The sequence below is a fragment of the Harmonia axyridis genome, chromosome 2, assembly GCF_914767665.1.
Source record: "Harmonia axyridis chromosome 2, icHarAxyr1.1, whole genome shotgun sequence".
NCBI lineage: Eukaryota > Metazoa > Arthropoda > Insecta > Coleoptera > Coccinellidae > Harmonia > Harmonia axyridis.
Genome location: NC_059502.1, coordinates 16,277,459 through 16,305,358, shown reverse-complemented (window position 1 = coordinate 16,305,358; position 27,900 = coordinate 16,277,459). Strand labels below are relative to the sequence as shown.

Sequence of the window (27,900 nt, the reverse complement as noted above, 5' to 3'; positions counted from 1 at the left end):
GTAGCACTTCTCATTTTAACGTTTCCAATTATGTCTTGACCACTTTCGCAACATGAAGTCGAGCATTGTCATGCTGTAAAATCACTTTATCATGTCTCTCGTTATGTTGTCTTTTAATGCTCGACTCAAACGCATTGATTGCATTCGATAATGATCGCCTGTGATTGTTTCAGTCAGTTCTAACAAGTGATAATACACTACGCCGAGCTGTTCCACCCAAATACTGAGCATGACCTTGGAACCGCGAATATACGGTTTGGCCGTCGACGTGGAAGCATGGCCAAGATATCCCCATGATTTTCTGTGATTGGAATTATCGTAATGAACCCATTTTTCTTTCCCAGTCACAATGCGATGCAGGAATTCCTTCAGCTTTTCACAAGCAAACAAAAGCCATTCAACATCTCTCGGCTTCAAGTCATACGGCACCTAATTCCCTTTTTTCTGAATCATTTCCATGTCTTTCTGGCATTTTGACATTGCCTGTTGCCCCACCTCCAATGATCCTTCCAATTCTTGTTGGGTTTGATACGAGTCTTGATCAAATAATGCCTTCAATTCTGTATCTTCGAAAACCTTCTCTCTTCCACTACCATGCTGGTCTTTGACATAATAATAATAAATATTTCGTGGTTACTAGAAATTAAGGTGGTTTTTCGCAATGGAATATTCCCGATCCAAGGATACTTTGCACGTCGTACTTTTATGGCAGACCTATGGTAGGCATCATGTTCTTTCTCGAGCGTTCTCAACCTTCGGTTCTATTGTAAATCACTCTTTGAAAGCGACATGCTCTAGACGCTTTTAAGGAACTAATTGATTTCCAAGCATACTGGTGACCATTTGTAAACTATTTACAGGGAACAATAATTGGGATCCTACGTAAATGCACTGACACCAATTTTTTCTAGTTCTTGTTAATACCAAGCTTGAAAAGGTGTGCCCAAACTTCGCAATACATCGTGTTTCATAAAGAAATAGTATTCAATCATTATGAGAAACTCGTTTCGAACAACACAAGTCTCCAATATCTCAGAAAATACTCTTAATATAAGGTGTAAAAACATCAGCAGTGAATATTACGTTATTGCATCGAAAGAGTACACAAATTCAAGCCCTTTAAAGCAACAAAGGAACTTCTCTTTCACCAAGAGTATGTTCCTTGTCACAAATCGATGAAAATCATGGACTGCTTGACCACCAAGCTTATTATCCAAGACATATGCGTCAAAAGCAGTTTTTATTTTCCTTTACCTCAGATGGAAGAGAAGGTATACGGAGGTTCGTCACTGATCTACAGTTAAGGCTGAAGTCTCCTTTGAAATTTCATTTTCTTGCATAATCAATTTTTCGTCATTTGACTGCACTCCATTTCCTTCATCTAACCCCATATAACAAAAATGACAAGAACGGATAACCAAATTGTTTCACCGAACATATGTTCCAAAAGCATTGAAAATAACCAGGCCAGCCAAATTACCCGTATCCATATGTAAAATCTTGATACACACGTTTGAACAAATACGAAACAAAAAAACGAATCCAGTCTCAGCTGAATAAAAAGGTCATCATTTACTGCTGAGTATTTCTGAAATCTCATTACGACCGCTTTCTGATAAAACATACCGACCATCTCCGAATACGTCGAACTGTATATTATATTATCCATTTCGCATCTATGCCAGACGCTGCCTCATATAAATTCCAGAGTATACGTCTGGAGAAGCTGAACATCCAATCTTTTTTTCATCGCGCCAACCTTCGCTGATTAATTTTTTCCTTTCACTCCATCGATTAGATGAAGTTTCCATTCTTTCTCCTTCGGTCAATTTAGCCAGCCCACTGCCGTCTGCTCGCCCGAAGCGATTGCAGAGCCAGAATACACCGACTTGTATGTATCAGACGCGCAGAAGTTTAGTCTCGTAGAAAAGTTCGACGAGAGCTTTCTAATTTAACAAGATAGATCTAATCGAATCGTAAAGTTACCCTATTGCAACTAATGCTCGTTTTTTCGTCTTCTGAGCGAATATTGATCAGGGTGGAGTGTCGATATCGGGAAAAAGCAGAGCTGCTCCCTAAATTGAAGTGAGATTAGCCATTGCACTGAATGGTTTTTTTTCGAATTTTCAATTCAAGATGCGATGATAATATTTCCAATTGGAATATTGAGATCTTATCTTCTCGGTATTGTCTATAACCGTTGTCGGGGTGATCTCATTGGAAAACTGAGAGCAGATAGAGGCGAAACGACTAGTAAAAAATGTCTTTCTCTTCTCGTGAATTTGAGCATTCAATGAAAAATCAAGAGCTGCTTCTATTATTATTATTATATTCCTATCAAAACAACCATGTCTTCAAGCATCACTTTCATGACAGAAACAAGATGAGCCAAAAAAATTGTTCATTCTGTTTATAGCTTTGATTTTGTCTGAGTGCATGTACTCTGAAAATCTATTATGCCACTATAGAAGCAAAATAGAATTCGGCTGGAGACATAACAAGGCATAGTTTATGTGATGTAGAAGAAAGCAATTTTTAATCCTATTTCAGTAGAATTAAATCCTGTAGACCATCTTCACAAGAGGAACAAATTACTGATAATATAAGCGATTTATTTGCAGAAATATACCTGAATGAAGATATGAACTGAGTCAATTATCAGTGAAATTAATGACAAAATCAGGATTGTAAATTATCATATAGTGTATTAGGCCAATGAAAAGTCCCCGGTCTGATGCACAGATGGCGGTGCTAGTATTAAATCCATATGACTTACAGTCCATTCAGGAATTATTGACATCCCGGGTGGCTTTGGAAAATCGAAATTAAGTTGGTACTGGCTCATTCAGTAACATTTTGAATTGCAGATTTCGGGTTGGCATTTGAAATGTCATTGACAGGAGGTTAGATTTCAGTTTGTTTGTGTTTGTTTTGTTCGAAAAAATTTTGAAACTTAAAAGTTGTATCAATTTCAAACACACATTGATTAGTTTATTTGAGTATTTCTCACAGTACTGTTTGAAAAAAGAAGAAGGCAAGTCGTTACAACCTGGATTATTAGTGGAAGAAAACCTGTGCAATACAATTTTTACCATTTCACCTTCAAAGAATCATTGATTATTGAATGATTTGATTGTTACCAGAAGCCGAGCCAAAAGCAACCAATATATCAGCCTGGATGAACTTTGACTAAAAAGCATCTGGATTTTAATCAATCAAAGACAACATTACATAAACTTAATTGGTTACAAGTTCAAAACAGTTAATAAAAGGAAAATTCTTATTGATGAACAGAAAAATATAATAAGTTGAGTACGATTTTATGGTGAATACAGAGAATATTTGCAACAAAATGTGAAATTCATTTATCTGGAGGAAACTTGGTTATTTGAAAATGCCAGCATTATTCAACAGTGGACTCTAGAAAGAAAACAAAATGTTTTTCAAGTATATTCAAGGGTAAAAGTAGAAGGAGCACTATTTTGAATGCTGGATATTTGGATTTTTACCTGGATGTTTTGTTTTGACAGTGGTGATCATGAGGATTTTATAAATCTATGAAAAGAGAATTATTTTATAATTGGATTGCTAAACAAAGTCTTGGCATTGCATCTATAGTTTATATTCTATATTGAAATTAAGTATTGTTATATCTGTTTTTTGTTCTTCAATGAGTAATCCAAAAATCTAATAAATTCCAATTGCTTTGTAGAATTTTTACCGAGTATTTAATCGAAAAATATATTCAGAAGAGTAACTTCAAGAATTTCTTCACCTCTTACCCACTTGAAGATAATAATAGAATGCAATTAAATTTTAAAATTCACAAATTAAAAATAATTTCATGCAAAAATGCCTTTAGTGAGTGAGTTAAAGCTGTTATGGGCAAAATAATTTATGTAATTTAATAGAAACTAGTATAAAAGCATTTCAATAAAAAGCAGAAAACTCGAGTACAAATAGTACCTATATTTTTCATACAAGTTTAATCAATCATTCATGTCAGTTTCAATAAATAGGTACTTTAGAAAGTAATTTACACATCGGCTGATAAATTGGTTTCAATTTTGAAAGTTACAGTACAACTGTGATGTCAAAATTTGTCATATACTAAATGGATTCTTTGAATTTTATTTCTGTCTTATTATAATATGGCTCTTTCATTCACTAAGCTACACTATTTAAATTTATCAACCAGTTTTTTCTTCACCAGTTTAGACACCACAGTTAAAATGATCCATAAGAGTTATTTGATAAGAATTTTGCAAGCATGTTGGTATCCAGTGTCCATCAGTAATGCAACAATTTTTGAAGAGCCTTTGGTGAAAAGGAATATGCATATTTTAATGATCTTCAAAGGGATCTTTCATGGGCGACTCTTAAATGAATATATATCTCTTCATTGGATTTCCTTGAAATGAGATTTCACTATATTTTTACGTTATATAATCTGAATTTCAATTTATGAAATCATGACTGTATGCGTCCCTTCGTAATAATAGTAATTTCGAAAATTCAGGATCTTTCGGATACAAAAATGATGAAAATAATTTAAACTGGTTATTTCTATGATGAACCATAGCAATTTTTAGTGATATTTTTGTAACCAGAAATAAAGCCGCGACTAGACGTTCATGGCCTACTTCGATGTCAATAATTCCTGAATGGACTGTAGTCAGTACCAACCTTCAAACGATACGTGTCAAAATTTGACTGCAGTCCGACCATTATTTTGTGAGACATTGCGTAGTGACTGTTGCTACTTTTGTTATTTGAAAAAAGAAGGAAAAAAAAGAATTTCGTGTACTGATGAAATATTGTTTTTTGAAGGAAAAATACACTTGAAGAAAAATCTTGGCTCGATGAAGAGTTTCCGGGGTCTGCACCAGGAAAATCAATCATCATTGATTGGTATGCTAGTTTAAACGTGGTGAAATGAGCACTGAACACGGCGAATGCAGTGGACGCCCAAAAGAGTCTGTCACTGACAAAAAAATCAAAGAAGTTCACAAAATAATTGTGAATGAACGTAAAGTGAAGTTGATCGAGATAGCAGACATTGTGAAGATATCATATGAACGTGTAAATCAAATCATTCACGAATAATTGTAAATAAGAAAGCTGTGTGCAAAATGGGTGTAACGCAAGCTCACAATCGATCAAAAGCAACAACGTGTTAATTATTCTGAACAGTGTTTGAAGCTATTTAAGTTCAATAAACCTGAATTTTTGCGTCGATATGATACAATAGATAAAACATGGCTCCATCATTTCCCTCCGGAGTCCAATCGACAGTCTGACTGCAACAACGACATTTACCTCGATACCACAAATTCTTCATTCGAATATATTTTGCCGGCATATTTCTTCAACTTTAATGGTTATTACTAGCTACAGAATTAAGTTTTCCATTAATCGAAATTATAACTAATTTTGATATTATTAACCAACGAATTCATCCTTCTAAAATTTACCATCAAAATAGAGGAAACTACAAATACAATAATGTTTCTTATCTTATTATCTAGAAATGTGCATTTCTCGTTGCTTATGCGTCTGGTTCGTAAATTTTCTTTAAAATATCACCTCATGGTATGATTTTATATGATAACGGAGTTTGAGGACTTGGTCAATATTTCAGAATAGGATGGTAAAATATTTGGAAAACTTTCAATGCAAGGATCATTGTTAGATTGATAATAATATCAGTCAAAGCAATGCTTTTACAGACTACAAGCTTCTCTGAATAGAACAAAGGAGAGTATGTTTGACATTCCCTCTCCATTGTATGCCTTTGAAATCACATTAAAACATCACCAGCCTCTTGCAAAAATGTGCGAAAACCACAACGACGAAGACCAAGCAAATACTCGATTCATCTCTCGTTCCGCAACCACTATTAATTAATCAACTTGACCCACTTACTTCTCTGCATCTGCCCTTTGAATCCTCGCTGTGAAGTGGTAGATATGGAGGGCCCTCCAGCGAAGACCCAGATATGCAAATATCGTCACGTAAAGGAGATGCACCGGCGTTGAACCGCCAAGGTGCATAATTATTATATGCTCGACACGACCCGTGAATACAGAAGACAGAAATTGCCCCAGGGATGTATGCGACGAAGGTGTTATATTCCTGTTTACTTATTCCGTAGGATCGGATTCACACACCCAGAAGGCCCGCGGCATGGGCTGTGGCGCTGCATGCTGAGAGGAAATGAGGACATATATCGCGTTTTGCGTTTTTGCTGATGGGAATTCTTCCAGAGCGTATTGTTGGGGTGAGGTGATTTTTTAAATTTTCCTGAAAATTACATCACCACCAATAACAGTACCTATAAGTGCTTTTGCAACAATTCGATGAATTACAACCGTTTTCGAAATGCAAGTTGTCCCAAATCAGTTCACATGTAAAACAGCGATTCATAAAAATAGGCTGTTTGTCTAAAAAATGTTCATTAATAATGAATATATCATCATCATCAACCAGCCCTTTGCATCCACTGCTGGATATAAGCCTTCCTCATTTTAGCCCACTATCCTCTATTCTGAGCACTCTGCATCCAGTTTGTGGTCATCCTCTTGATGTTGTCAGTCCATCGCGTGGGAGGTCTTTACCTGTTTCTTTGTCGGCTCTTGGTCTCCACTCGAGCAGCTTCTTTGTCCATCGTCCATCTACCCTCCGTGCTACATGCCCAGCCCAGTTCCACTTGAGCCTAGCTATCTGATAGATAACATCTGTGGTTCCTGTTCTCACCCGAAAGTCCTCATTTCTAACGTGGTCACGAAGTGACACACCGAGCATCGATCTTTCCATCTTACGTTGCGCAACTCTGAGCTTCTAAGCAGATGTGACAGTTAGAGTTGTGGTTTCGGCGCCGTAGGTCATAACCGGCAAAATGCATTGATCAAATACCCTTCACTTCAGACAAACTGGGAGGTTACTCGTAAACACACCACCAAGTCTGCCATACGCAGCCCAAAAACACGTTATTCTTCTTTTCAACTCGCAAGTTTGGTTGTCCTCGAGATTCGTATTTCATGACCCAGATATATTTATCTATCCACCAAATCCACATCATGGTCACCAATGACAATATTTGCACTAGGGCACAGATTTGTCTTGAATTTTGTCTTGGATATATCCAATGAATATATACACCCATTCAATCTAAGTATATATAAAACCGCTTGCACATATACGTCAAACTTTAAACGTAAAATCACAGCCCAAACGGGACCATCTAGAGCAAAAATGACAAGAATAAGACCCCCCTCAAAATCGTCTGGAGATCCCGGGAAAAATCCCAAACCTTCGATTCTCCCCGCGGTTTTCGAGTATACGGGGTGTTTCGGATCATTTTGACATTTCAAGTCCCATATTTCTGTGGTATCTGTGGACAATTTGGCTGTCAGTGTCATGTTAATAATAAATATTCCATTTCGATATATGAAAGTTCTTGAAAAAGTTTGCAGTTTCCAAAATTGTTATTCAATATTTAAATAAATGCCGACAGATAAAATGCAAAGTCTTCGGTGAATCGAAAATTCGATAGATATTTGTCAAAATTTGGAAATGAACATTTATATCATCGAATGCATTTTCCTCAATTCAGGTTTGTTTTAAGTGTTTGTATCATTCAATTGGATATGAATGTTACTTCATTTCAGGAATTTTTCGTTTATTTTCCACAAACTATAAAACTACATTCTCTTTCGTGAGAATTTGAATCTATTGCGACAGAAGATGGAACTACAAAACAGAACAGAAGCTTCATCTGATCATGTATTAAACAGATAGAAAAACTCCTTATAGATAATTCACAATTGGCTTTATTACTGGAAAAAGAGCCAAGTTAGTCAGATGACATTCAAAAATTTCCATGTGTTTTCGGAATATCTAAAATATACACTTTTACGACAGAAGAGTGCAAAAATATAAATGATCAATCCGTTCTTGAAGAATTTGAGTGCAGTGCTGTTGAATTTATAATGAATAAGTCAAATCGTTGTGAAATCTTCCATACGAATAATTTCAACTATATATTATCTATTATATTATTTGCCGCTCAACTGAAACATGTATTAATAAACCTTGGAAATTAGAGACTCAAACTTTTTACCTGATTTCTCAAAAAGGTTCCACCAAGATATTAAAATTTCTTATGAGGTAACATAAGCCATGGGTATTTAAAAGGCAAGTCTATTCATTCTGTCTCTTTTTAGTTTATTTATTAAAGCTATACTAGGATATACATATAAAAAATCAGTTGAAATACTAGTCAAAATGTTACGACAGAAATAAAATTTAAAGGATCATTCAGTATATGAAGAATTTCAACATGGCAGTTACTTTTGAAATTGGTATCAATTTTCCAGCAATTCAATGTAGGTATAAAATACTTTAAAAAGTAACTATTCATCAAAACTTTCCATTTCATGAATGAATGATTAAACTTGTATAAACATGTAGATACCTATTTCACTAAAGTTTTCAATCGTTATAGGAATAGTTGCTCTATGGCCACTTCGAAAATGCTATCCAACTGATATATTCATTGCTTTTGATTTTGGTAAAAATTAAATTATTAATTGATTCAGATCCAAAGTTAACATTTGAAAAAAATCAAGTCAATGTAATTATCGAACCCACTAACATGGGTCAATAGTATTGGCTGATACAATTTTAGTACCGAGGCAGTCATTTCAAATACTGAACACATCTTCTGACTGAAGTAAAACTTGAACAATGATCTTTTTTTACTTGCATCTTGAAATGAATTTTGCACTTTTTCAGTGTTCAATAATGAGATAATTATTAAATTGACTCAAGAGATTAACAGTATGCTTTATCAGGATTAGTTAATACTGCTGAAGACGTTAATAAACCTATTAATTTCTTATATGGTTCATCATTACAACTCTCTTTTGTTGAATCAAATTTCAATTAAGTTTTCAAAGGAGTTTTCATATGTTTACAATTAGACATGTTGAATTATTGCAATACATATTTGAAGAATATAAACGATTACTATACTCTTCTTCTTTTTTAAGTGCCGTCTCCTCAACGGAGGTTGCCGACCATCAACTGGAATTCCTCTCTGTCTCGTGCCAAATGGATGATCGTACTGGCCTCTCTCATTACTATACTACCTTTTTCATAATTTTTAGTGATATTCATCCCTAAACAATTTTAGCTTTCCCTAAATTCTTTATGATAAAATTATCACTTAAATTTTCTATCAGATATATTCATTCAGAATTAACATTTGTTAAAACAAAAAAGTCATCTACGTATAATGCAACAACAGTTAGCAAGTTATTTTTTGATTTTATATAAATACAATGCTCAATTATTGATATTTTTTAACTAATATCTGTCAAAATTTCATTTACTATATATATTGCCCTGTTCAATTTACTTCTGAGTAAAACCCAGAGCTACAAGCTTGCTCTATAACGTAACGAACCATCACGATTAAGCTTTAATTCAGCTGTCCTCCACTGAATCAGAATTATCTAGTGAAATTTCTATATCATCCCTTATCTATGATAACTATATCTTGACTGGTATTAATGAAATTGTTACCTGTATCCCTTTGATCATTCACCAGAACCCACAAAAATCATTTTTGTCCATATACCTTCAAGAAATATGCAACAGAAGAGTGCAAAATTCATTGATACAATTTTCAGATTCTAAAAACGCCTTAGTTCTTCAGGAATGTCCAATTGGTCTTTCAATATTATAAATTATGGAAAATAACCTACTATTAACCAAATTTTTAGATTTCAAAAGGTGTCCTTCCTTGTATTCTAAATATATACACCCTATATAATTGTTGATCGAATATTGTATTTCTCAATAAATTATGAAATAGAAGAATAATTTGCTGCTCAACTGAAAAAAGTATTGATGAACCTCGGAAATGAGGGACTTCTTATAACCTGGTTTCTCAAAGATGTTACTGATATTATTAAGATTCTTGTAAGGCAACATTAGCCATGGATTTTTGAAAGGTAGATCTATTCATTCTGCCCCTTTTCAGTTTATTATAGCTATACTGAATATTCCTAAAACAAAATTTCACTATAGGTCTTTTCATAGATCTTATCGAATGATAATGTAAATTCAATATTTGTCAAAACTGAAAATAAACATTGAATGCAGTTTCTTTTTCAGGTAGTGTTTCTATTGACTGATAATAACTCTCACATTTTGATTATGCATTTTTCCCAAATTTTTTAAAGAAGAAAGAAATTGCCATTTCTAGAGAAATGAGAATTTCAGATTTCAAAATGTCTAATTACTACTTCAAATATATATACACCCTATATAATTGTTGATCAAATATTGTGTATTTCTTTACAAATTAGTTAATAATTTGAAGCTTTAATCTCAATTTTCAGACTTGAATTGGTCCAACATCTCTAGATACTTCTAATTGATATTCGACAAATAAATATCCTGTATAATTATCCATCCAAACGAAAATAATCCATCTTCTGAAAAGAAAAACAATGTTTACTATATAGAATTAATTTAAATAATGATTCAAAAGTGATGAAATTTTGCAGACTTACTTATTTTGGGTCTTAGATCACGAATCCGCTATCATAAATTCCTTAATCCAGCTAGTTTTTTTTTTTTAATTGTGAAATTGGCCTAATGAAGGTGAGGTTATCCACATTAATAGCTACTTTTCTTGTATTTTATTAACTGATTCTCGTTAGAAATGATTAATTAATCACATTTCAAGCTTTCCCTGAAATAAAAATGCCTTTTTTTCGTCAAAATCGATGGTTTTATCGATTGTTTATATATGGCGGCGGCCATCATGTTTAATACGTACCGTCTGTCAGATGCTAAATAATCTGCAACGTTGCCTGTATGCCAGATCTTCTTGATGGGATCGGTTTTTTACTTGGTGGAAATTCATGTTAATAGATTGTTTGAGATTATGACGTATTATAAAACTGTATGGAAACTCATAATTTTCGCACAGCTATTCGAGCAGAAAATTCGGCAAGTTTATTTTCGAAATGAATAAATGGTAGTTCATATGGTGTTATTCTGGTTTTTTCGATATTGGCATCGGATTCAGTTTAGTCCTCCTGAACATATACAGGGACATTGATGTTGACGAGGACGCTGTGATTACAAGGTTTTCAAAGGGTTCACAGACCAAATTAGATTTTGTGTTATACTTGCCAATTGTCTTTTTTTTTTCATATGAAACAATAGATTTACTATTTTTTTTTTTAATTTCTACCTGAATGGCTAAAACCGTGATAAGTAAATAAATATATTATAATATAACAAATACATAAGCGTACAAATTTTTTTACCAAAATTTGAGGCTTTATTGTAAAACACTGGTTATACATTTATGATTCGAAATATTGCCCATCGCTGGTCACTATACTTTCTCACATCTTTCGGGCAGCGTACGAATTGAAAAAACTGGTCATATTTTGAAGCGATCCACGAATCGATCCAAGTTTTTAATTCTTCATAAGATAGGAAGTGCTGGTCAGCCAGGCTGTGTGCTATTGATCGAAACAAGTGATAGTCCGAGGAAGCAACGTCTGGAGAATACGTCGGGTGGGGTAGGAATTCCCATTTCAACTTTTTCAAGTATATCTTGACTTTCGCAACATGGAGTCGAGCATTGTCATGCAGTAAAATCCATTCATCTACTCTCTCGTCGTATTGCGGCGGTTTGTCTCTCAATGCTCAATGATTGCGTTCGATAACGATCGCCTGTGATCGTTTCAGTCGGTTTTAACAACTCATAATACACTACGCCGAGCTGGTACCACCAAATACTGAGCATGACCTTAGAACCGAGAATATTCGGTTTAGCCGTCGACGTGGAAGCATGGCCGGGATATCCACATGATTTTATGTGCTTGGGATTATCGTAATGAACCCGTTTTTCGTCTCCAGTCCCAATCCGATGCAGAAATTCCTTCCGTCTTTGCCTCGAAAGCAGCTGTTCACAAACAAACAAACTCCGTTCAAACACCTCCCGGCTTCAACTCGTACGGCACCCACTTTTCTTGTTTCTGAATCATTCCTATGACTTTCAGGCGTTTTGAAATGGCTTGTAGTCCTAATGATCCTGTCAACTATTGTTACGTTTGAAATGAGTCTTGATCAAGTATTGCCTCCAATTCTGCATCTTCAAAAACCTTCTCTCTTCCACCGCGATGCTGGTCTTCGACATCAAAATCACCATTCTTGAAGCGTTGAAACCACTCTCGGCACGTTTTTTCACTAATAGCGGCCTCACCATAGGTATTTGAGAGCATTCGATGAGCCTCAGCCGCAGATTTATTCATATTTCAGTAGAAAATTAAAACCTCCCTCAAATGACGAGAATTTGACTCGTAAGCTGACATGGTTAATCGTGAATAACTTTATGATGCAGACACAAATCGACTAACATGTCGATGGCGTTATGTTCACAAATAACAAAACTTATTGTATGACATCTACGATATATTTATTTCGACTATCACTTACCGTTACAGCCAGCTATTGCAAAACGGCAGGAGCAAAGTTGTACCCCTAAATCTAAAATTTCGGAATATGACATTGTTCAGCTAAAATATTTTCGAAGTTCAGGCGCTTCCGGTTTTATAAGAATTAAAAAATTTTTTTTCAAAACAAATTTTTTTTTCATTTTATGTCTCAGATATTATCGAGATTTCCATTCTCAATTACTCTTTGCTAAAATTATTGTGTTAGTCCTCATAGTTTTCAAAATATCAAGGAAAAACCGTAAAAAAGAGAGAATTTCCTTAGTCACAATTACCTGAATTATTTTTACTGTGAATATCCTATGCCTATTTCAATTCACTTTCTCAAACTAAAATGATATTGGAACATCGTGCATATCTTGAATTTGAGAAATATCATCACAGGGTGCCAAAAATTGTGAACAAAATTTTATCATAACTTTCGATTTTCAAATCAGAACCCATTTTTTTTGTGATTTCGCTGGATTCTACGGTAAAAAATAAGGGTAGTGTCCAAATGTGATTATGCTCTCAAATTCAATAATTCAAGAGTTATTTGAGATTTTATGAATTTATGTTATACGTAGGGTCAATTTTATTCGATCTGGTTCCAGACAGACTAGCAATAATACTCTATGACCATAGAAATTTAAATATCTAATTACTTTACATGTAACAGGTATTTTCATTATCAAAGCTTCACTAATTTGATTTCACGAATTGAATTTCCGATATTCAAATGACAAAATTCTGGATATACTTTTCTCTAATTATGTGGCAAATCAGTTCTTTCCGGCACATTTTGTGGAACGAAATAGACTGGAACGGATTTATCTATTATTTGTCAAATTTGTGATACAGAAAACTATTCTACCAACCAACATTTTTCAATGCAAGAATCACTAATAGATATTTATGGAAATTTCCGTCAATTTCAATAAAAAGGCAGTGAATTCGGGAACATAATGTTTAAAACTCGTACAGAAGGCTCATTCTACCACTCGGTCATTTTGAACTCTTGGAAGAATATCAATAAGTTCTGCACTTGTATTATAAATATCTAATTCCATATTCACGATGAATGCATTAGAATTATTGGTAGAACTTATCAAATTTTAAATCAGAAATTTCCTTATCTTCTTGAAAGGATGTTGCATACTTCATGAATATCCATTATACTGGATGGAGTACCTACCTAGAAGAAAAAAACCTCTACCTACCAAATGAAATAAAATCATGCAGGACTCCTGTGTGCCAATTCTATTCATATGAAAAAGCGGTAGAATACATTTTATGAATTCAGGAAAAAATCAGCGTGGTGATGAAAAGGGAGTAACAGAAAGTTTGAAACAATTCTGTTGCATTCACCGTGGATATGGAATAGATCCAGAATTTCATTATTTGAATAACGGGGATTCATATCGTCAAATTATAATCTACTTTATTCAATAATGAGTACACCTGTCACTTTGAAATAATTGAATATTTGAAACGCACTCTAGAAACAGATTGAATGAAATTGACCCTACGTATAACATAAATTCATAAAATCTGGAATAACTCTTGAATTATTGAATTTGAGAGCATAATCATGTTTGAACACTATCCTTATTTTTACCGTAGAATTCAAGGAAATCACAAAAACATAGGGTTCTGATTTGAAAATCGAAAGTTATGATCAAATTTTGTTCACAATTTTTGGCACAATATTTGAAACACCCTGTGATGATATTTTTCAAATTCAAGATATGCACGATATTCCAACATCATTCTAGTTTGTGAAAATGAATTGAGTATACGCATAGGATATTCACAGTGAAAATAATTCACGTGATAGTGACTTTGGAAATTCTCTCTTTTTTACGTTTTTTTCTTAATATTTTGAAAACTATGAGAACTAACGCAATAATTTTATCAGAGAGTATTTGAGAATGGAAATCTTGATAATATCTGAAACATAAAATGAAAAAAAATATTTTTTTCGAAGAATTTTTTTTTTATTCTTGTATAACCGGAAGTGCCAGAACTTCTAAAATATTTTAGCTGAATAGGGCATCATGAACAATGTCATATTCTGAATTTTCAGATTTCAAATCGGCCCCGTTCTCCAGAAACGTCTAATAGGCCTTCGAACTTGAAACACCCTGTATCAATATTCATATAAATATCTAAATATAAATATTTTTGAGAGGTTAAGCTCGATATCGGTGATCTCTGGGATTTGGTACCATAGAAAAACTCGAAACCCTTAACGGCGAACCCCCTCAAACTTAAGGCTAGAACCGCCCTTGATTTGTCGTCATGGAAATTTATTTGCATCAAATATTTTCATGTGAGCAAGGGCGAAATGGTATGTTCTAGGAAAGAAGTCATATAGAATTCTACCCTAGAATCAGCATAGGATACCGAGTGAATCGTCTAAAATCAGCTAACGATACAAGGTTTCCGAAAAAAATCTTTTATTTTCTAGAGGGATACCCAGTGAAGGATCTACCGGCATAGTGACGGGGTCCAAGGGGCGGAGCCCCTTCGGCGAGCAGAGCGAGTCTAACAATATAATACCAAATGACCGCTTGACAGGTCTGCTCCGCTCCTGCCCCATTTCATGGCGTATATTATTCTTTAACTAGGCTACGGAAGTTTAGATTTGATTAAATCCTATAAATATTTAATGGATTCGGTCCTTACTTGGCGGAAATTCATTATAAATAAAATAAAACGAAGATTCCGAAAACCTCTGTACTCTTATCAGTTCAGAAATGTAGCCTGATGAAGCCACAGTGTGGCGAAACAATTGTTGCTAACAATTAGATAATATAGTGGAAATCACTTCGTTTTATTTCATTTAAATCCTATAAGTAAAAGTCCATAGGTGTCAAATCAGGACTGCAAGAGTGCCATGGAATGTTACTTGTCCTGGAGAAAGATATCACGAAATTTACAGGGAACGAACTGCTTTTGTATATAACTTAGAAAGGAAGTGTTAATTCTTCGAGATGTCGAAGACATGTCGGGTCGATTACTCGATAGTAGGAGACTTACTGGGGTTAGGAAAGATCGAAGACAAGACGGTTGTACCAGATGTGTACATCTGTGTATCAGCTTCTAGTCTGAGAGTTGCGGTCAGGAGAGACAGTTCAAGTTCGGTCTAAGTCAAAGTGGGAGTAAGTCAGTCGGTTGAAACTTAAGACGAAAAGACGGTTCGCGGACTAGATTAAGACTAGTCGCGAACGAGTTAAGAACGAGACGACCGAAACTAGAATTGAAGACGAAGACGTTTCGAGTAATTAACACTCAAGGAGAAGACGAAATTCAGTACCGTATATACTGTGTTTGTATAGTAAGTGAGGCTTTGTAAATAGATGTAAATAATTCAAAAAGTTTAATTATTACAAACCCGAACAAAGTCATGCAGAAAAAGACGAAAGGCCGGGTAATCGAATTATACCTCTAGACGATCGATTAACCAAGCCTACATTGATGCCATTTCAATCATAGCGATTATGAATTTCTCCATTTTTTCCCTCCAGCTTTCAGTTTACTTGTATAAGATGTGAGACGAAATGTGTCATTAATGTTTAAACGGTAGGAAAGACTTCAGATTCATTTATAGAAGACATGATTACGACTAGACCAAGTGCGTAAATATCCCTGACTTCATGTCAATGTTTTTCCCATTTTTATTCTTGGAAGAGTTATCTTGTTCACACCCATATGGACAGCGACACATTTGACAACCCTAATGAAGAAATAATAGACGCACATAACGTTCTCTATGAAATACTTCCGCGAAGAACATAAATCTGATATCTCACTCACACTTCCCCGCCGCCATCAACATATTACTCAAGATACTGTCGCATCCTGTCTACGCTCGAACATCGTACTCACAGGAAAACATATTTAGAGATTCTCAAACAATCCGAACTTGAGAGGTTGTTCTTCTCCAACATCCATCATTGCGTCAAGCTGGCGAAACCGCAACTTCCACGCCAGGTCGACTAGCAAGCTACGTAACTTAATTTTAACACACTCTCTGTGCAACCTTCGGGGAAAACAGCTGGCGATATACTTGAGTGACATTCGTCTGTCGCACCTGGATCTCCGGGAAAGTTATGCAGTCCTCCAGGAAGAACGGGAAGCACGGGATGAGTACGTGACGGTGGAGAGCAAAAGGACGGGGTATAAAGGAATCCTTTCTAGTGTTTAGACGATTGTGTTGGGGATTTAGTTGCCATGAATTTTATATGGTGCGGTGAAAGACCGCATGTAAGATCCGACATTAAGCTGGCACTGCAGAAACTAGGAATCTCGAGACGTGTTTGAGTTATTTTCTTTGCTGTCTCGAGTGTTGTAAGCGTCTTATGGAATCTCCTGCAATTGCTTTCAAATGGATGAATAATGAAATAATGATCTTCATAACTTAATGGAACTCTAATCTGAGAAAGGTTTAAAATAAAAATAACAATTTTCCTGTCCATTTGGTATTTCAAAACAATTTCAGATGTAATCCCAATTAATATCGAGATGAATTGAACGATGCATCTACCTTCAATTAGAATAGATAACTGCCTACTGATCACAGGGTTACATTGCACCAAAACACTGATCTATTGTGCTCCTTATCCGAGCTATTCTTCTCACTACATCATATAAAGCTCGCTTTGAAGTTCCAGAGTTCTAGTGGATTCCTTCAATGAAGTTGAAGTATTTTTTCGTTTACTTGCCATTCAAAGCAATCAGTAGGCAATTGACTAGGAATTTTCTCCTCTTACCCAATAATAATAATAATAACTCTTTAACCTATTTTTTATGAACTCTCGGAAAAGTTTTGAACGAAACAAGACACATTAAATGAAAGAAAAATTCAGGATTTCACCGAATCTCATGTGAAAGAAGAGAAATAATCAATTTTCAAAATACTGGAATGCTGATAAGTGATTTAATACTTGGTATTTCCACCCCTTGCGTTAATTACAGCTCGGCAACGACGGTTCATACTCAAAATGAGTGATCTTAAAATGTTCTGATCTAATCCTTCCCAGATTTCTCTGAGTTGGATTCCTAAGTCATTAAGAGTAGCTGGATGATTTTCTGAACTTCTTAGCCTTCTATTGAGGTTGTCGCAAACCTGCTCAATCGGATTGAGATCTGGACTTTATGCTGGCCATTCCATTCGAGAGACTTCAACCTCTTCTAGGTACTCCTGAACGATGCACGCACGATGGGGTCTGGCATTATCGTCCATAAAAATGAAATTTTCACCAATGTATGGGGCAAATGGCACTACATGCTCTTCAAGAATGTTCCTTATATTCCTATCAGCATTCATAGCTCCATTATCAACGACCACTAGGTCTATGCGAGCAGTCAAAGATATTCCTCCCCCGAAACCAGTAGTATTCAGGAAATTGCACTGAGCATATCTTTCATGTGGACGTCTGTATACGAGGGAACGTCGATCACAATAGTAGAAGCAGAATCTAGACTCATCTGTGAAGAGAACTCTTTCCCAATCAGCCTCTTCCCAATGGATATGCTTTCTCGCAAAATCCAAACGCGCCCTTCGATGGGCTGGGGTAAGAGCTGGGCCTCTTGTCGCGACACGAGGCCTTAAATCATATTCTCTGAGGCGATTTCTTATTGTCTGAGTGCTAATTTGCACCCCATGAGTTTGCTCAAGCTGATTTTGAAGGGGGCGAGAGGTTGCAAACCGTTGTCTCAACGAACAAACTCTCAAGTAACGTTCTTGAATGGCAGTTGTTACCCGTGGTCTACCCTGTCCTGGACTTCGGACATTCATACCTTTCTCCCTGAATCGCTGCAACATTCAGGATACACTTGTATGGGAAACACCAAACCTTTCTGCAATTCTTGTGTATGTCCACTCTTCTTCTCGCAAAACTACCGCTTGGGCACATTCCTCTTGGGTCAAATTGCGTGTTTCGCGTTGCATAGCGATCGAGTGTAGAAAATCAAACGAAAGAAAAACTATTGATCACTAGAATAAATTTGAGATTTCCATAATGTGCGTTAATTTTTTTGCGCAGTGTATATTTATTTATTCTTGACCCTTAAACAGCATTGATTTTTATTTATTCCCGATACCAGATTGCATTTGCAATTTTGAATATTTGGAGTTCGATAGTTTTTCCAATTGTCGGATTTATAATTAGCAAAATATTTATTATTTTCTGTATTTACCTGCTGAAATCCAGGGTTTGCCAACTTTTGCTCTCCTAGTGTCATTGTCATCTGTTGTTTCACAACCTTTGGCGCCCTTGAAGTCTGTTTTCTGAATTTCTGATATATTCAGGTATGTATTTCAATATATTTTGAGTTGATGAAACGTTGATTCACTCTGGGACATACTTCATGTAAAATTTGATATTTCATGTTGGGGACAAAATTTGCTTACTGAAAATGACATATGCTCCCTCTATCTATGTTTATTACTCTGGAGTGCTTCCTGAGGAGTATGGAAACTTGTGAAGAGATCATGTTATTACTGAAAACTCGATACTTTTTGAAGATTCAAGTATTCCTTCTGATGAAACTATTTCGAAAGCTTCAATTTGTAAACTTAACATGTCTAAATGGTATGGGTATATAACACACGTGTTGAATAATTGAGCTTAAATACAATCAGCAATATGAATAAAATCATCGAAATGAATAACCTGATTGAATCATTTTGTCACAATACTTTATACAGTATTCTTTTCAATGACCTTCAATAAGATATTCATAAATTATTTGGTAGGGGTCAAGGATTAGCGAAATCAATTCGATGAAATTATGATTTTATTCAAATCATATGTAGGCTATCATCAGTTGATTCCCATTGTTCACTTAGAAAGCACGTAAAATGGTATCATATTAAAATTCCTGGGTAGAACGATACATGCATGTATTAGTATTTAAGGCATGAGATAAATGTTCATCTCTTGGCCTTACACAAAGTTTCACAGAGCCTCAAGAGAGAAAGGATAGAAAACATTAAACATAAAACAATAATTGATGTATCAACTAGGAAACAACAACTTCTAGAATCAGCGGACAAAAGCAAACTACAAACTTCAATATCAACACTTTTCCGAGGAACTATCTGTGACAACTCATTGACCCCAATCTCATTCAGAAGTAACACCTCACCACGATTTGTCAACGGTATCTCTGGATAACGTCCTCATAACAGTACGTGAGATACCTACAAACAACCAGCAATCGTACTAATCCAATTCGGTGGAATTTATATCTTTCCTCAACGGTCGATAAAATCACGTTCGCGTTAGGGATAGCGCCTGTTTCTCCCGAATATCTTGAATAGGGAAACCCAAAACACACCAGGAGGACTGCAGCGACGTTTCATTTGTTTCGGTACGTTGGATTCATTGGCCAGGTGAGGATGTCATATCGAGGAACATATAACGACGAATGGGCAAGTTGTTTCTAACTAGGAACGTATGAGACATTCGACATACATTGCATATCAAATACCCATTAATCCTTTCGTAAAATTTCACTAATGAGAGTAAATACTGTTGAAGTTCGAATTGTTGAATGAATGTTGGAGTTAAGCATAAGTGAAAAAATTTTTAAAGATGGATTGTGGAATTGTTATTTCAGCGATATGTTTTTGATTCTATCAGCAGAATACCGTTTATTTTTATTCGAATAATCTTTTTGTGTCACTACTCAAAATTGTCAAACATTCAGTTTATTTTCAAAAGAAGCTATTTTACTTCATTCTTATTTTACATAAAGAAAAAATCAATCATGAAATATCATAATCAAAGTAATCATACTCTTGTCCACGGAATATTTATTTATATTCTACAATTTGGTTAATTCATGAACCGCGAGTCACTTCATTTGGATAAAGACAGCCAAGGACCTCATACAAAAACTAATAACCGTTGCAGATATATGGGAATTAAAAGAGGTGTTATACTGAAGGAGCTAACGACCGATAACCATCCTGAAGAACTAACTCTCTGTTATACAAAGACCATCACATGGACACTAAAAAATAATGCCCTACAACAGACCAGTCATTAAATTACTAGTGCAACATAGCATCTCCTTTTCAAAATGAAGGAGATGCAAATTTAAGATAAGGCTCGAGTACAGATTGCTTCCAATCTCGATTTTAATTCCAAGGACAGAACAACATTATAGAACAAGACTCGGAGACTGCCAGTTATTGTGCATTATAATGAAAAGAGCAGTTTATGAGTTTATGAAAAAAAATTATTGCAGAAATTCTTAGCAAATGAAGTTCATTCAGAAAATGAAATTCTATTCGAAAATAGAAAAACAAATCACGTACATTGCAGGTTCTGGTCATTTTGATTTTTTTTCACCTTTCTTCATCTTTTCTGAATAGAGCACTTATATCATAAACATAACACATACACTCCATAGAATATTGCCCAGAAAAGACGTTGATTACCCTGTATCTCTCATGCTTCGAAAACGAGGTATGAATCATGAAGCAAAAATTATTCTTCCGGTGTCATGTACAAGACTATAAATGTTCGGAGCAATATGAACATAGTTAATCGCATGGTGTGCGCATACAGCAACTGTTGTTGTTCGAACGGTCATGAATACTATCCTTCTATTAGGAAAGGAAGATAGGAATATGGATGGCATTTGGAACTTGATGATTTGTATAATCATTTCACGGAAGAGTAAGAACGAAAATCTATGGCTTTACTTGTTAACATATATTTGTCGTCTAGGTAGACAGTAACTCTTTCAATTCTTCTCAATGCGCGAACTTGTTTATGAAGGGTGTTTTCAAATCAGTCATGAACCTTGGAGAACGTGTTAGTATGACTCATTTGCTGTCGTTTAAGCCTTATTCAGTGATAACCGAAAATCAACAGTTTACGAAGTATTTGGGTTCTTGTGATTTTTAAAAGATTTCTCTGCTTACTTCATCTTTCGTCAATTACTACGCTGACCAAATCTGATTATATTTTTGGATTATTTTCATAGCCAGCGAGAAGTCTAGATCTCAGAATAGACGAAGAGCAGCGCGATGATTAAGAGAAAATTTCAGGCCAAAAGTAACAACTGAAGTAATAAGAAAGAGGGCACGTGCTTGTATAAGGAACGGTGGGGGTCATTCCAAACATAATATATGAATATATTTTCTACTGGAATTTCGATTTTAATAGCAATGAAAAAATATTCCATTCATTACTTTTCTCTCTTTGCTCTTTTCATATTTCAAATCAAAATATGCTGAAACAAAACTAGTAAAGTAAACACAGAACTGGGTCGACCCGTCACTCATATATTTATGACTACGTAAAATATGCACGACATAAAACTACCCCTTGATTGACCTTTCAACGGGTTCCCGGAACGAAACATCAGAAATGAATAATTCCCCTTTTTTCTGACAGCACCCCCACCATAATCTCCTTACCGCCCGGCCGATCTACAACTCGACAAAACCCGACGTGAACTCCCCCTGAAATATGGCGTTCCTCAACTCACCCGCGTCAGATATAGCTAGGCATAAATCAACGGGATGGACGCCGCGTAATGATAACCAACGTGAGAATATACACCCCCCGGGCAGGCGGCGGGATGACCGGGGCAGGAAGGCGACGTTTTAAGACGCTCTGGGGAGACGCAAATCACGTCGCGTCCCGGCGTATAAAATAACACAGAAAAAAAAACGGGTTTCGAGGGCCTATCCCACGCCGGGGGAATTTGTTCTACCGCGAATATTTGTGGGACAGCTCGGTTTGGAAATGGAGTGGTGTTTTCGTCAGTCGACCGGACATACGTTCAACACGAAGTTGAGAAGTGAAATATACTAACTGTCAAAGAAAATGCAACACCCGGAAGAAGCTGTTTAAATTTAATTATTTTTTGATGAAACATAGAAAATATAGGAAGCAGTAAATTATTGAAATTTGAGAAGAAAACGAAAGGTTTTCAATTTTTTTCAATAAAAATGTTGATAATGTGTTTGTCTACAGCGCTTGTCCATACACTCCTCAACACGTCTCGGCGATGATGCAATAGGATGGTCTATTTCTTCTCCAGGGATACTATCTCAAGCTACCTGTACTTCATGTCTCAGAGCCGCCAAAGTCCGTGGGGATTGGGGTATATTTCCAAGCCTTCTACCCATGATGTCCCAAACATGCTCTTTGGGCGGCAAATCGGAGGATCTGAGCGACTAACTCTGGCAACATGAGCTCGGGCATTATCTTGCTGAAATATTGGATTCTCGAGCCGGTTAAGGTAAGGGGAACATATGGCTCCACTATTTCTTGAAGGTTATCTCGAATAAAGACTAAAGGTGATCTACTTGCATGTGCAATAGCACCCCATACCATAACGCCTACTGTTCGGTGTACATGACGCTCAACATCAAACTGAGGTTCACGTCGTTCTCCCCGACGTCGTCTTACCCTTCTTCGGTCATCAAGTGCACCGAAGGAGAATCGGGATTCATCAGAAAAGACGACCTGATGCCATTTCACATTCCAATGCTGACGTTCTCTGCACCACTGTAATTGTTGCCGGCGATGCTCAACCTCGTTAGTGGTAACACAAGATGGGGTCCATAATGCTGCAGTCCAAAAGACCTCATCCAGCGGTAAACCATTCGGACAGTTACAGAATGGCCTTGTTCTCCTAACCACTCATCAGCCAAAGATCGAGTTCTCGCTAATCTGTCTCTAATGGCTATAAGTCTTAGACGTCGATCTTGAACTTCATTTGTGCCCCTTCGTCGTCCGGTGCTTGCTCTTCTTCAATTTTGGGCATTATCAAACCATGCTTGAAAACATCTCATTACAGTAGTTAGATGTCTGTTTGTACGGTTAGCAATTTCTCTAAATGACAACCCCGCCTCCCGTAGACAAATAATCCGACCCCTTTCAAATTCACTCAGCTGGCGATAAATTCCGCATTCAAGTGCTCTAGGCATTATAACAACAATTAAACATTCACTTTGGATCTCCCCGAACAACTGGTTTGTTGAACAATTTAAAAAACTCGCAAAAAACGACTACAATATTTAAGTAACAAAAATTGTTCACATAAAAAAACCTTCACGATTTTTTCTCCAAATTCGATATTTTACTCATTGCTATAATATCTTATTTGAAATATATTAAATTTAAAATTTAAACAGCTCCTTCTGGGTGTTGCAGTTTCTGTGTCAGTTAGCATAGTTATTCGTTTTCTAGGCAGCAGACTAGTAAATTGACTGCCAAAGCAGTCAATCTACTTTGCTGCTGAGATAAACATATAATTTTTCTTTGATTGTTTATAATGATATATGGCGGATATTATATTTGCAAATTATTACAATTCTCATTTTTATCAGAACCATAGAAAATACGACAAGGATATCGAAAATGAAAATGATATTTCAGAGCCAAGTTAAAATTTTGTGTTATTGAGAATTAATTGTATTGACCATTTGCATGCCCGCGAGATGGCGTCTCTGACTAAATCGGCATCCCTTGGAATGAAAACCCAACCGACAAAATAACCATGTTCTCCTTTGGAGATGGACCAAACAAATTTGTTCATGGAATTCTATTGGAACTGTATAAGATTGCATTTTATGAGCGGAAATCTTCAATTTGAAAACCAAAAATTTTTCATGTCAAACGAAATATTTTGAGGAAGGAATATTTCATTGTGGATTTCTTCGCTCTTACGAGCATTTCAGCTAATTCGAAGGAATACAAAATCGAATCGACCTACTTCCTAGAAAGTGAATATTATCTCAATAATTTGTGATGTAAAAAAAAAATAAAACCCCTTCTCATAAAACAAAAGCCACTGGACTTCAGTAGCGTCATCAGGAACGGACAAAAAACTATTGAGGAAAAGTGGGGGCGGCGGCGGCAACCGACGACGAAAAGGAAATGAAAAGGACTGTGATAAAAAATCCCCTTTAAAATACACCGAAATTGCGTCGCGCTGAAACTTCAAGACAGTTTCTTACGGCATTTTTTTATTACGCCTGATTCATGGGAGAAACGTCCGAGGTTATGAGAGATTATACTAATGACATCTTAAGGCGTCCGCCGATACGGAAAGAGAGTGAGCGTTGCCATGGCGGTTGGAGATGCAGAGTCGTATACCAAGATATTCATCGGGTATTTGGCAGAAGGGCCATTTTAGAAGCTTCCCTCATTCCATAACATTATTCAATGGCGACACTCCAAGTTTTTCAATGTAAAGCAAGGGCTGAGAAGTATGCCGCGAATTTTACAGAAAGGTTTGTGTTTTTCTTCTTTCGGTTTATTATTTTCGTTAATAAAACTTTGGAACTTTTCGGAGAAAACGTTTTTCAACAACCCTTGAACTTTTCGGTTCACGTTTTGAGACGTGTATAATCCAAAAATTGAATAAAAACATCCGACCGTTCTCCGTATGCCGTCTTGCCGAAATCCAAATTTCAAAAATTATATCCATTTTATTTTTACACACCTACATTATTGATAATCATTCATTTTTATGTGTGGATTCCAATTTGATTTTTTTTTTGGGTTAAAACAAGTTTTTATCATTACTAAGTTTCACAACCAATTAAATTGAAATAAACATTTAGGGATTACATTGTAACCGCAGTTTCAAATTAATTCTAGTTAATCTTCAGACACTGTGAAGATTCTACAAAATGTACAGAGCATTTATGTAAAACAGGTACAAGAAAAGTGGTACTTGGGGAAACCCAGGGAAAAAGCAATAAAATTTGGTAGATAGCGAACATTTTTACCGTTATCTAGCTTCCAGGAATAATTTAAAAGCAATGAATAGTTTGGAATAACAAAGTTGTGTTTGTTCGTTCATAATTTCAAAACTATTTTTGTTGAATAATTGATAGATTTCAATGGATTTTGAACAGTTTAGTTTCCTGCCTTTTGATTCTACATGTATTATTTTCATAACATCAATTGTAGGGAAAGGGTGATTATTATCTAAACAATTGTTAATATGAAAATAAAACATCTAATCGAAAGGCAGGACATTAAAGTATTTAGAATCCATTGAAATCTATAAATTATTCAACAGAAATTGTTTTGAAATTATGAACGAACAGACAGAACTTTGTTATCAAAATATTCAATGCTTTTAAATTATTCCTGGAAGCTAGATAACGGTAAAAATGTTCGCTATCTACCAAATTTTATAGCCTCTTTCCTGGGTTTTCCTACGTACCACCTTTATTGTACCTGTTTTACATAAATGCTCTGTACATTTTGTAGAATCTGAACAGTGTCTGAAGAAAAACTAGAATGAGTTCGGTTACAACGTAATACTTGAATTGTTATATCAATTTAATTGGTAGTAAAACTTAGTAATAATAAAAATTGTTTTAATCATGATCAACTATCAAATAGTAACGAGTGATTGTTGTTTTGATATTCCTGATGGATTATATGTTAGATAGATGATGGAAACAGCCCAAATAACTATCTAAGTAACGACTGGAACAGTTCAATATTTTTTTCTGGGAATTATTTAATGATCACACTGAATTCCCCTATTCCTAATGGATCAGGCTCTTCGAAATATTGAATATTCGATTGGCAATATTAGAATTTGCTCCATAGATGACATCTCGTTAAGCCCATATTACGCCAGAACTGTGGATTATCGGATTCCAACCATGCGAGGTATTATTTAGTTCTGGAATTTCATGAATAACAGAACTATTTTATCGACAAGGAACTGATAAATTCTCATAATTACAGAACTAACTTTCCTATAACTATATTTTACTCATATTCCATTTCCGTGTTGAGAAAAGAACAGCAAAATTAGAATTTCAATCATAAGAATATTTCAGTACATTTTGATATAAAATCACCAATATTTCTCCAGATTGCGCACAAGATCCTTCGGTGGTGTGCTAGGACCGTGTCTTTCTACAGGCTGTCCCATCCTGTCGATGATGAATTTCGTGAAATTCCACTTGATGTAAAGACCAGTGGTGCCGGGTTTTTTATGTTTCATATACTTCCAGAGGGGATGGGCGTTATTTCCATTGACTTCCACAATCTCGAACACGTCGAATCTGATCTTTTTCTCGTTGATGTACTTAGAAATTTCCAGGTTGGTAGCGGGCTCGTGATCGCCGAATTGATTGCAAGGGAATGCCAATATTCTGAGTCCTTTCGATTCTTCGTACTGCTTAAAGATCTCCGCCAGTTCATCGAAGTTGCTTTTGGCATAGCCGCACTTGGTGTCGAAGTTAACGATTATGCAGACGTGTCCACGGTACTTTTTCAGAGGGACGTTCACCCCGTATATATCTTTGGCGTTGAAGTCGTAGATCGATTTGATGTCATGAAAATTTTCCGCCGTTTCAGTCATTTTGACAGATATAAGACGTCAGTTCACATTACTCACCTTTGAAAATAATGATTTGATATCGTTCGAGGTGAGAGCTTCCATTCAACGATTATGAAGTGGAAAGTTTTTAGAATGCGAATTCTTTTACATCGGCTATTTTCTTTGTCGTATCATTGACTTAGATCATAGACTTCTTCTTATAACTGTGTTCAAGGGCTCGTCTAACGTGTTCATAAATCTAAGGGGCTATCATCTAATTTTATTTTCTATCTTGACTCTCCTAGGTGTCTTTTGAAATCTGAGAGCTTTACAAATTATTAGAGCCATTCGGATTCTGTTTAGGATTTGTGATTGTGTTCCATCGCTAGTTCAGGCACAGCTTAGGGCACAACACTCCATTTTTCATCCAAAAGCAAATGGTTGAACGGTCTTTTGAATGGAATTCTTATTTTTTTTTTGCCTGGAGCTCGAACTGTTAACTTCCGGGCCAATTAACCAACCAACGTGTGGATTAAAAACTGTGTCTTCTAGATATGAGCTTTATAGAATTGTCTATTCTATTTATTTCCTCACCATTCTTAAAATTTTGTTTTCACTTACTGACAAGCTCACTCAGTGTACACTGTGTCTGAACCAATTGTGGTCTAACAGTACCTACTTCTGAAATAATTTGAAGCTCATTCAGATTCAGCTGCAGTAGCTTCTCCCAATTATCTTCTTGCTTGTAAGAGTGTATCTTATAGTTGTTTCATCAAAGCTCAGAGAAGGGTTCTGATACAGCATTACACTTGTAAAAGGGTATCACTATGTGATCTGTATCTCAACATGAACAATACCAACTCGTTGAAGTCTAGGCCAACTTATTTCTTTAATAGTTTAGGAGATAAATAAATAATTGAGGAAATACCGAACCATTCGAATTGAAACTGCGTTGAAAGTTGTTAAATAAGGACACGAAGGTGTATGCCTCGGTATATGCAAAGCTCTATAGGGATCATAAAATTTTGATTGCTCGAAAAGTTCA

General features: G+C 35.6%; 2 protein-coding genes across 2 annotated transcripts in view; both read right to left on the bottom strand.

Moving 5' to 3' along the window:
* LOC123673787 overlaps positions 1-27,900 on the bottom strand; it is a gene marked incomplete in the record, with an annotated part of 335,142 nt that overhangs the window by 290,377 nt on the left and 16,865 nt on the right.
* LOC123673792 (glutathione peroxidase-like) lies at positions 26,279-26,916 on the bottom strand. Its single transcript, XM_045608473.1, has one exon. The coding sequence runs from the start codon at positions 26,895-26,897 to the stop codon at positions 26,388-26,390; it is 510 nt and encodes a 169-aa protein (XP_045464429.1). The 5' UTR covers positions 26,898-26,916; the 3' UTR covers positions 26,279-26,387.